The sequence below is a fragment of the Olea europaea genome, chromosome 3 (genome assembly GCF_002742605.1).
Source record: "Olea europaea var. sylvestris chromosome 3, O_europaea_v1, whole genome shotgun sequence".
NCBI lineage: Eukaryota > Viridiplantae > Streptophyta > Magnoliopsida > Lamiales > Oleaceae > Olea > Olea europaea.
In genome coordinates this window covers 13,027,463-13,038,506 of record NC_036239.1, presented here as the reverse complement: position 1 = coordinate 13,038,506, position 11,044 = coordinate 13,027,463, and the positions used below count along the sequence as shown (strand labels likewise).

Genomic DNA, 11,044 nt, shown 5'->3' with positions numbered 1-11,044 from the left:
AGTAATTTCTCCATACCCCGTCTTTGCCCGCCACAGCCTGTAAATAGAGGCTGGCGTAGGGTTCGAACGTGGTTTTTTATCGCACAAACCGGCTGCCCTTCTCCACCAGAGAGAGAGGGAAGAAGTTCACCAAAAAAGCAAATCCCAAATCGTTTTCATTCAATATATCATCTATCTGGCAACGTATCTGGTTTCCTTTGTTATAGAGGTTTGGGATTTGAGCTCCGAATTATTAATTTGCTAAGCTGTAATTAGGGCTTTGGGACACTATTTCTTCTGGATATATCGTGGTCACATTGAGCTAGAGGATCGGACATTTAAGCGCTGAATTATAATAGGTGGAATTTTAGTTAGGGCTTTTATTCTGGGTATTGGGAGTTGAAGTGAAGGTAGATTATTGGACATTTAGGCTTAATTCTTTATTTGAGGGTTGGGATTTAAGCGTCGAATTTATAATAGGAGATATTTTAGTTAGGGTTTTGGAAACAATTTCTTGCGTGTAGAAATGGAGGGAGATGATCGGACGTTTAGGCTTAATTTTACGAGCGAAGGAGTGGTGAAGCTTCGTGACCAAGTCACCGAGAAACTCAAGGAGTTCATGGGCGACTACACTGATGACACTCTTGTGGTATGGAATGAAATTTTATTCGGGATAATTTGGTTATTTTTGTCGCGAGGTTTTATGATTTACTCCAATAAAAATGCAGTTTAATGCCATTTATCGTACTCTATATGTCTATTGGCATGCAAGTCATGCTGTATTTGTAGCTAAACCTGTTCATATGTAAATTTGCTTGGGTATAATTCATTGTAATGTAAAATGATGACTTATTTTAACGAAAATATACTAATTGGAGACAGAAAATACTTTTTGAGGGGAGAAAGTTGAAATACGATAATATGAAAATGGACTGGGTTTTTATTTTGAGCAAAACTGAAAATCGATAATGTAAAAACAGAGCAGTTTCTAATCATTTTTATGACAGTTTATAACGCACCTTTTGATATATAGCTGATTTTCCAATGACATTTTGGATGGCTATGCAACAATGCCTATGAGTCGCAAGTCACAACCAGTTTTTTCTGTAGTAGGATTTAATCCATGTTTTTTTGTTGCTTCTGGAACAAAAGAGTTAGTTTTTTGAACTCTTAATGATTTGGACGGGACATTTCTTTGTGCTTATCTTGCACTTTTCCTTCCTATAGTTATGCCTACAAGGTTGCTGTGATTTTTCCTTATTCTTTTTTCGCCTTCCTCCCTCTCCTCTTTGGCTGTTGGGTTTGAGTGCAGTTTAGTTTATATCTTCCGGATTAGAATTAAGTCAATATGTCTTGAGGTCATGTGGACTGTTTGGAAGTTGTTTTCTTCTTTGTCTTTATCTTTAATCGTTTTCCTACCATCTAATTTTAGTCTGCTGTTTTCAATTCAATTTCTATTTGTACTTGACACATATTGACAAGTTCTTTCGTGTTGCTTGATCCATGATTTTTAATTTTGAATCTTGGAGTTCATAACCTTGCATATCATAGAACATTATGATACAACGCTTGTATCAATATTGAATTTCAGAGTATTCACGTGATGTTAGATAATTTTGTCATCTTTGTCCACACATATTCATTAATTTTGTTTGATGTGCTTGTAGGAGTATGTTATAGTCTTGCTAAAAAATGGAAGGCATAAGGATGAAGCAAAGAATGAGTTGAATGTATTTTTGGGAGATGACAGTGACTCTTTTGTATCTTGGTAAGGTTACTTCCATTGCTTAGACATTGTGAATAGCTAGTGAACCATAATTCTTATACCAATATTGTATTATGTAGGCTGTGGGATCATTTGGTATCAAATCTTGATTTATATGTGCAACCACGGGAACCTCATCCAAATATAGCCCCCAAAATAAAATCCACAATTGGGGAGCAGGTTGTAAGAAATGATTTGCATCAGATCAAGTCTACAGGAAAGAATGAAAATATTATTAAAACCCCTAGAACCCGTCACAAACGGGAGTGGAAAACTTCGAGGGATGAAGATCAAGTCCCCCCTCTTAGAAGCTCTGTGATATCCAGTGTCAACGCTGATGAAGAACCTCAACGAGAACTTCGTCCGACAAAACAATCTCTTTCTCCACAGCTGAAAATTCAGAAAAAACGAAGACGTCCTGAGGAGAGAGAACTGAAAAAGGTGATCTTTTCTGCCAGTTCACAGGCAGCATTCATAATTTAGATATGGGTCTCTTAGACTATCTTTCGGCGTCATGTTACACATTCAATCTCCTTCCTACTATTCATGCCTTGAAACCTTCTTTTAAGTTGGGCCAGAAGTTCTGACTTTTTAGATCAGCGTCAATATGACTAGTCAGCTTAGTTTCCATGTATTTATTTCTTTATTTTTTCTCTGGAGAATTGAGCATTGATATATCAAAAGGAAATCATTTTTATCCACGAGCTGGCACCACATTGTTCTGCATCCTTTGAGATTTTTTTTAAGGATATATATTACATCTTTTATGGACATGACAGTGCATATTTTCCATATCATTGTGCCCATTCTTAATAAAATCTTACATTCCCCCTCTTCATCCAACAAGAAAAAGTAAGGTAAAAAGGCATAGCACCATAAGCTGTAATCCTTGTTGAATATTTACATTCTGTATTGTTTCTTTGAACTAACCAATGAGGAAAGTAGATTTGACTGGATAAAATTGTGTCATCAAATCAGATTATGATCTAAATGCAATATTTGGAAGTAAATTTACTAAAGAACATATTAAGCAATGGGTAGAGAAGTTGAATCTTTTGTTGGTGTTGAAGGAACAACCCTATCTAATGAAGCCTATTAGATTTGACAGGACTTGTGCAGTTGACCACGGGGAAGAAATTTTACCAAACTATTAAAATGTTCATATTTTTCCTTTTATTGAGTTTTTTATCCTGTGGAAAAATGAAAATTATATCGATCTTCTTGAAGAAAACTTCTATTTCCTAATTTAAATTTCTCAGATAAATCTGATAGATATAATAAGTAAATGACTTGGAAAGATTTAGATCTTCATTTCTTATTTTTGTAAAACTAACCATAGTATCCCATTAACACTTCATTAACAATATCAACAAGATATAGTGCTTCTTTGTAACAACTCATTATCTCATTATGTCTTGCTGTCAAAGTCAAAAATAACAACCACACGATGATAACTACAAATTACTTATTATCTACATATTTCGTGGGACTCACTACTCCTTTTTACTATAATCTAACTATAATTTTTACCAAACAAGCATATATGGCTAAAATTTTGTGAATAAGCATTAAGGGTGCACAGAAATTCGAGAACCATGTAATGCATGCAGAAATCGAAAGAGAACCTGGAACTACTGACGAGAAAAGAGGCTTTCTTTGGGATAAGCTAGCCCTCAGTTTATAATGACAAAGACCCCGAGTCTCCGAAGCTTATTCTGCTAACTGTTTCTCTGGGTTAGCAATTTCTATTCTGGGATGTATTTAGTCCAAACTTATCCTGGAAAAGATATGGCCAAATTCTCTTTTTCACTACTATTCTAAGAAGAAACCATATGGACTTGCAGCATTTTGAATTAACTACTAAGGTTTGAATTAACTACTTCAGATTCTTGGAAGTGGATATTTTGGAAGCAAGGTCATGGCGCATGAGTTGGATATAGCATATCCTAACACCAGTTATTGTATCTTAAGATGACTCCCTCATAAACTGTTATGAATTTATGATGACGCAGATGATTTTTACCTATTTGTAAACCCCAGCTTCTTTGTGGCAAACCTTAGTGCATGTATGTCTTTTTCTGGGCTTGCATGTGCTCTAACAATGCACTTGGTATTCCCACCTCTATGTATAGTTTTGAACTGGATGATTTTCTGTGGAGTTTTTGGTGGTAATTTTATGTGGCCAAATGCACTAGTATCTCAGCTTCTGCTTGATCATATCATAACTTCTCGAATATTCCACAGAAATCCTTGCTCAAATATTGTCTGCTGATATCAAACTGATAATGTCAATATCAGTTCGAAACTAATCTATCTTCAATTGTTAAAGAGTACTTTTAGTGGTATCTTTAATTTTCCTGTTCTTGATTTCTTTTCAAGAATTGTTAGTCCATTGATTGTTTATACTGTACTGTTCAATTTAATTTGATAGGAAGAAGTTTCTCAGGCTTCCAGTGATGCACCACGGAGGCTACTGCAATTTGCAGTAAGAGATGCTGTTGCTACTTCTAGGCCATCCAATTTAACCGCTGAGCCTTCTCTTAAACGCCTCCGATCAGTAGTTTCTACTTCGAAAGGGGACTCATCCCTTGAAGCAGGCCCTCAGAGAATTCGATCTGTAGCAGGCGTGCGTACTGCCATGTCTGCTGCTATTAAAGCCGTCACAGAAGCTGCAAAAGATGTAAGCAGAGTTAGATCCTCGGGCAATGTGTTTGATAGGCTTGGTCGTGCTACTGATGATTTGAATACCTATGACCATGTAAAAGGGTATAGAGAAGGCACTACTGAAAATAGAGAAGGTGGAGCTTTTAATGATGTAATGGAGGACATTCATTCTGCTTATCTCCAGAGAAATGACTTTTCTAGACAGTATGAGGGAATTGTGTCATCATTCCGAAGTGAGAGAGTTATCACTTCGGATTCAGCATATAGTGATGAAGCTTATGATAATGATAAAACAATGGATATAACTCAGCCAGGCACATCTCATGGAAATAGGGGTGATCACTCTTTAGTTGTTCACTACGGTGGTTCTGATGATGCAGATGAAATAGTGGGTAGACCACATGGAAATCAGGATCAGCCAGAAACCATGCCCAATATAGCTCATAAAATTGTTAGTTCATCTGTAACAACGAATCTCAGGAAACCTCCTAATTATCAGGAGGTAAGGAAGGTTTCAGAGGTTGATAGTCAGAAATTAATAGAAGAGAGTAATACAGTGGCTGCTAATTCTGGAGTGCAAATGCAGTTGATGAAGGAGAACAACAATCTGACAGTATCGGTTAATGGAAGAAATGTAAGATAACTGCGCGAGTCATGCATTCTTATGTTCCTGCATTTCTTCTTTGTCAGTTTGTCAGAATATTTTGCAGTTCATACAAAGGTTAGTAATTTATTCACATGTTTCTTTTGTATAGGTGAAAGTGCATACAGATCTGCAAAAAGAGTCACTAAAGAGTCAGAAATTGACCCCTGGTAAGCTTCACATTCTTTCCTCTGCCTTCTCTTCTTCTCTTTGCTTTTTTTTATTTTTTTATTTTTACACATATAATAAGAGTAATGGGGAATGTATCTATCTTTTGCTAATATTCTATCTCGAGGTTGATGGCTGGCTTTTGTCTTTGTTATTGCCTTCTAATTTTTTTTTTATTTTTTTTCACATATTCCCATGAAGTTGGTTTACCAATGTGTTTAGTAGTTTTCATGTCATGCATACTTTCCTTGGAAATATTCTTCTCTATGACACTTTCTTTTGCGCAGGTTTAAATTCTATTGTTGCACCCTGGGAAGATGCTGATTCTCGAACTATCTTTGTCAGCAATGTACTTTCTCATATCCCAATTCTAAATCTTCAACCTGATGGACTAGAAATTCTGTCTTTTTTAAGTACTGACACGGCTTCCTGTATTAGGTTCATTTTGCTGCCACTAAGGACAGCCTTTCACGGCACTTTAATAAGTTTGGAGAAGTCCTAAAAGTGATCATTTTGACCGATCCAGCTTCAGGGCAGCCAAAAGGGTGAGATTTTTTGAAATAGTCATTTTCCCAATCTACTGTCTCTTCTTGAAAGCACATCCTGCAATATATTTATTTATTTATTTATTTTTTTTTTTTTATGCAGGTCAGCTTATATAGAGTTCATGAAGAAAGAATCAGCTGAACTTGCTCTTTCTTTGGATGGCACCTCATTTATGTCACGCATTCTCAAGGTAAGTTGTTGAAGAATATTATGGTCACTGTAGTAGGGCTACTTTATGTAGACTGTACATGCAGTAGAGATGCAGTTTATGTGTTTGCTTATCTGATATTTACCTAGTCAACTGCATGTGAAATAGGGATGCAGTTTATATTTTTGATTTTCCTAATATGCCCGTTTTCTTTACCTGGAATATTCTCGTTTTGCAGCCAGATCTCCATTATTCCTTTTGGAGGATTTGTTTCACTATTTTTTCTTTTCTTCTTTCAATGTGGAAAAACTTTCTTTTTCCGGAGACTTAATTGATAGTCGAATTCTTTCTGCTTACAGTTTTTATTGTTGCTCTTCATCTGCTGCGATTTTGTTATTTCTGGATGGTTTTCATCAATTACCATCTTAGGTGTGACTTTGAGCAGTTATACGTGTTACCTATCAATTAAACAATCATTCCCTGTGATGAAACGTTGCATGAAAGTGGAACTAGACTAGGCAACAACTAAGTTCATACTTGTTTGGCTTAATTTGGTCAATTGGTGGTTGGATTTTTCTGTGAAAGATTTACATACCTTTTAGCAGTGGCGGATCCAAAATTTTGAGTGAGTATGGACGGCCGTAAAAAAATATAAAAATAAAAATTAAATATTATCATTATTTTGCTAAAACTAAACATATATAATTTTGTTAGAAGCATTAACGGTATTCACCATGTGACATAGTGGCCAAGTTTTGTCTAATTGAGAAGTACAGGTTCAAATCCTTGCAAATTGCATTAAAACCACTAAAATAGAATATATATTTTCTGATACGTTTAGTATCAAAATTCATTAAGTGCCATTATGGTCAATCTTTCAATTATCTTAAAGAGGGTCACAGTTTCGAATCCCCTCGCTATTGCATTAGGTTTTGGTAAAAATTGCAAAACTAGAGAAATTGCAGAATAAATTGGGTTGGAAGATATTTGAACTCTGAACCTCCGGTTTGTATGTGAAAGCTCTAACCAAATGAGCTGCAAGATATGTTTGAAAATGAAACGAATTATCAGATATATAACCTAAACCTATTATCTACTGTCAACAAAAAAAAAAAAAAAAAAAAAAAAAAAAAAAAAAGTTATTCCCGGAAAATTCAGCACACGTGGCCGTCGGTGCTCGTCGGGTGCCAGATCCGCCACTGCCTTTTAGCCTTAGTTCCATTTTAATGAGGTTTTAGGGAAAAATGTATTTTGGAATAGTGAGTTTAGAAAAAATATACCAATCCTAAAGATCCATAGGATTAATTGTGGATCCAAAACAACAATAGAAACATTTGAGTTTCGAGAATTAAGTGGTTAAAAAAGAAAGAACAGTTTTAGGTTTACGTGTAATATTATTTTATTAAAGAATGTGGTTGAAAAGAACAAAGAGAAAAATTCGTTAAAATTTTAATAGAACCCAAACAGGGGCTTGAAGTGATTTTGGCAATCTATCAGTCTTAATGCATAGCTTTTCTATATTAGCTGCATGTAGTTTTATGTGAACTTGACCATCGTCTGGTATCATTGCAGATAGCAAGGAAAAGCTCTGCGCAACCTGAAAATGCATCCGTCTCGACTTGGCCTCGTATTAGTAGAGCATCCCTGTTTCCAATTCCTAGATTTAGCAGAGTTCCTTTTGCAAGAGGCATTCCCAATGTATACAGGGCTCGTGTACCAATCAAGCCAGGTGCAAGGAGTTTTCAGTGGAAGCGAGATGCTCAGTCCACTGCAACTGAGATGTTGGGTCAAAATGGAAATAGTGTTGTTCCATCACCCACTACTCGAAGTCTAACGTATGTTCGAACTGAACCTAAAACAAATGGAGGTTCTAGCGTTGCTTAGTTTGGCAAATAATATTTTGGCCCAGCAATGAGGGAAATTTTGAATTGGAGGGTTCAAGTCTAATGATCAACTTTATCAGGACAGACTGGGTTATTTTGGTTGATCAGAGACATTAGCCATGTTGGGAGATGGGCTTTGTGGATTAAAGTTGAAGAGAATTCCAGTTCTTTCGGCTTTACTTTCTCTAAGAATTAGTGTTTTGAGTGGTCTCTTAATTAAAAAAGCAATCATTGCTTATGTATTTTGTAAATAAATGAGACAGAATCAAGACGTTTATTATTTCAGTATTGTTTTTCCATATTCCATAGTATAGAAAATCAAAAAAGAAGTGGAACTGGCAGAACCTCGGTGAGCTGCATTATTGTTTTTCTCATGAATTGTTCACATTAAGAAAGTTATATTTTTGGAGAATGCAAGTTCTTTTTATCATCGTGCGTTTGGTCGAAGCTGTACTCATCCACTGAAATTGTCATTATGCCATGTTTTTACCCAGCAATTTTTGTGTACAACTTAGCCTATGAAGTGAAACTGTGGATGTGGGGAGTGGCTTTGTGGACATGAACCCATCCCTTCATTTCTACCTTGAATCAATATGTAGTCTCATTGTTTAGAGAGAGTTCTCTTTTTTTTTTTTAATCAGTGAACATTAATCTTAATGTCAAAGTGATGGAAGTTCCCTTTGTATTTATCATTACAGTTTTGTTACGGTTACAGTTTTGTTTATTGCTTTTTTGGCATTGTGTGATATGGTACACATTTTTGTCATTGGTTTTAATAGCACTTAAAAAAATCAGTAGTCTCGATTTTGACACCTCATAGAATGTCAAGGAAGATGTACATTTTTAACGTACAAATGACTCAATCCTTTCAATTAAGTGAATTAACCATCCATAAATGTGACAGTGAGAAAATCTAAAAACCCTTTTTTATATATTTTTTTAAATGAAGATTTGAATAATAATTTTTGAAAAAAATGTGAGAAAATCTAAAAACCCTTTTTTATATATTTTTTTTAAATGAAGATTTGAATAATAATTTTTTAAAAAAATGTAAGGAAAAATTTTGTGTTTTATGCACAAAATATTTTATTATTCGAATATAATTCAAAATGAGCATAGGCAGATCCAAGATTGGACTCAAGATCGAGCTACAAAATTTCAAATTGAGCTACTATGCCGAAAAATTTTTTTACACATAAAAAACTGATTTTTTACCAAAAAAAAATAAAAATTACCTTAAAAAAAGCTATTGGGCCTGGAAGGGGGGCGGGGGGCTACAGCCCAACCCAATCCAACCCCCCCTAAATTCTACTCTGAAAATGAGTGTGAGAATCAAAGAGTTATTTTTAAAAGTAGATAAACATGGACTAATTCTTAAAAGATTTCTCAAGAATCGAGATGTATCCATGATTATTATCTTTTAACTAATGTCAAAGTGAGGGAAGCTAACTCAGCAGTTTCTATTAACGTGAAAGTGAAAAATTCAAACTCAATGGTTACGAGTGAAGCAAGAAGCATCTGCATAATGCTTCAACAATCACGAAATCTGTTCACTTTGACAGCGACTTGTAAAAGAGAAATGAAAGCAATGTAATTTCTGTCAATTCTAAATCTTTGAAAATTGACATTGGAAGTTAAGAGCGCTCGTTAGTTGAGTATAAGATTATACTTTTACTTGGTTTTTAGGTTTCGAAAGCATGCTAGATTAAAAGAAATGAAATTACTTAAAAGTAACTTAAAAACAGATATATTCCTAAGCTTAAAAGTTTCCGAGTAACTTTGTTTTCTGAACATGCTAGCCAGAAATGAAGTAAAATAAATTTAAAGGAAAATTGTAGCAGCGGTCCCAAATCTTTGCTTTTTTTGTAGACTTTACTTCAACCTTCAATTTGTTCCACCAGAGGTCCTAAGCCTTTGAGAAATTTGCAGATGCAGTCCAAAATTACATGAAATGTTAGGGTGTGTTTGATTACATTTATTTTCCATGGAAAATATCAATTTTCCACCCAAATTTCTATTTGGAGTGTTTAATTGCTATTTTTTTTTTCATGAAATACATTTTCCAACTTTTAAAAATATGCCTAATTTTCCTTGGTTTTAAGGAAAATATTTTCCTTGGGTGGAGGTGATTTTTATTTTCCTCAAAAACAAGGAAAACATTTTCTTTTCTAGTTTATATTTTCCATGTCAATCAAACACACTTTTAGTTCTACCTTCAGTTGACCTAAAAAATGAAAAAAAGGGCAAATTTTGATCAATTTAAACCAGGGCATTTTTGTCCAATTCTATTTATCCCTTATTTACGATTCATTTGCCTCCTCTTTTAGGTCTTATATATTTTTCTCTCTCTTCCATTTATCTTAGATTACTTTTAGCATGAATATGGAGATCAATGTCTATAGATGAGGTGACACTGTGCAGATGAAGACCTCGTGGACAAACTTGAACCTAAGAAGAAGATTTCTCCCTTGTCCACGGCATCAGAATGTCGCTAGATGAAAGTTCTTTGACTAGTACAGATTGGACATTTCACTAATACTTTAGATACCATTTAAACTTGATATTTAGCTAATTCCTACAAGTTTTAGAGTATTTTAATATATATTTTGAAGTTATGATATATGTTGATGAAATTGAAAAAACTAAGTAAAATTTTGCAAATTTGGAAAAAAGGGCTAAATTGTAAGGAATCCAAAGTTTGGGGACTCAAGTGCAAATACTTGAAGGTTGTGTCAAACCTCATGATGAAGATTTGAGAATGTTGTGGGTCAATTGGATGAAGGAATACGTCAAAGAGATCAAATATATTCAAAATATTATCACACATCAATCTCCAATTGAAAAAGTTATCTCCGACTTTTTAGTTTCATATTGAGATCCATTTTCAACATAGTAAACATTCAAATTGGAAAATGATATCTGAGCAATCTTTGAGTTAGCTTTCTAATGCCTCTTGAATTACTTCTATCGGATATTGAGAGAAATTGTGTTAAAAATACTGAAAGGTGAGCAGTGCTGTTTTTCCACCTGAAGTAGGTGCCGCACACCCACATTGTAGAAGATAATAGAATTTGCGGCGCTGTATAGTGGCGCCGAGGCATTGCCTTGCGGGAAAAGTGTTTTTAATGTTTTTGCTAGCGGGAAAAGTGTTTTAATATTTTTGGACTCTTTCTTGACCCAATTTAATCCTAGTTCGTCCAAGACTTCCAGATGTTATAATTACAATCCTTGAGACAACTTTTCAAAAA

The 11,044-nt window shown here is 34.7% G+C and overlaps 1 protein-coding gene across 2 annotated transcripts; it reads left to right on the top strand.

Annotated features, from left to right (window-relative positions):
* Window positions 1-8,226, top strand: LOC111386584. Of its 2 annotated transcripts, none has more exons than XM_023011059.1 (9): window positions 1-628; window positions 1,647-1,747; window positions 1,825-2,185; window positions 4,191-5,042; window positions 5,164-5,221; window positions 5,507-5,568; window positions 5,658-5,764; window positions 5,868-5,955; window positions 7,486-8,226. In XM_023011059.1, the coding sequence occupies exons 1-9, from the start codon at window positions 506-508 to the stop codon at window positions 7,795-7,797; spliced, it is 2,064 nt and encodes a 687-aa protein (XP_022866827.1). In that variant the 5' UTR covers window positions 1-505; the 3' UTR covers window positions 7,798-8,226. The 2 variants fall into 2 exon arrangements, with proteins under 2 accessions (XP_022866827.1, XP_022866820.1); XM_023011052.1 differs by having other exon boundaries at window positions 2-628; window positions 4,176-5,042.
* The last annotated feature ends 2,818 nt before the right edge of the window (window positions 8,227-11,044 follow it).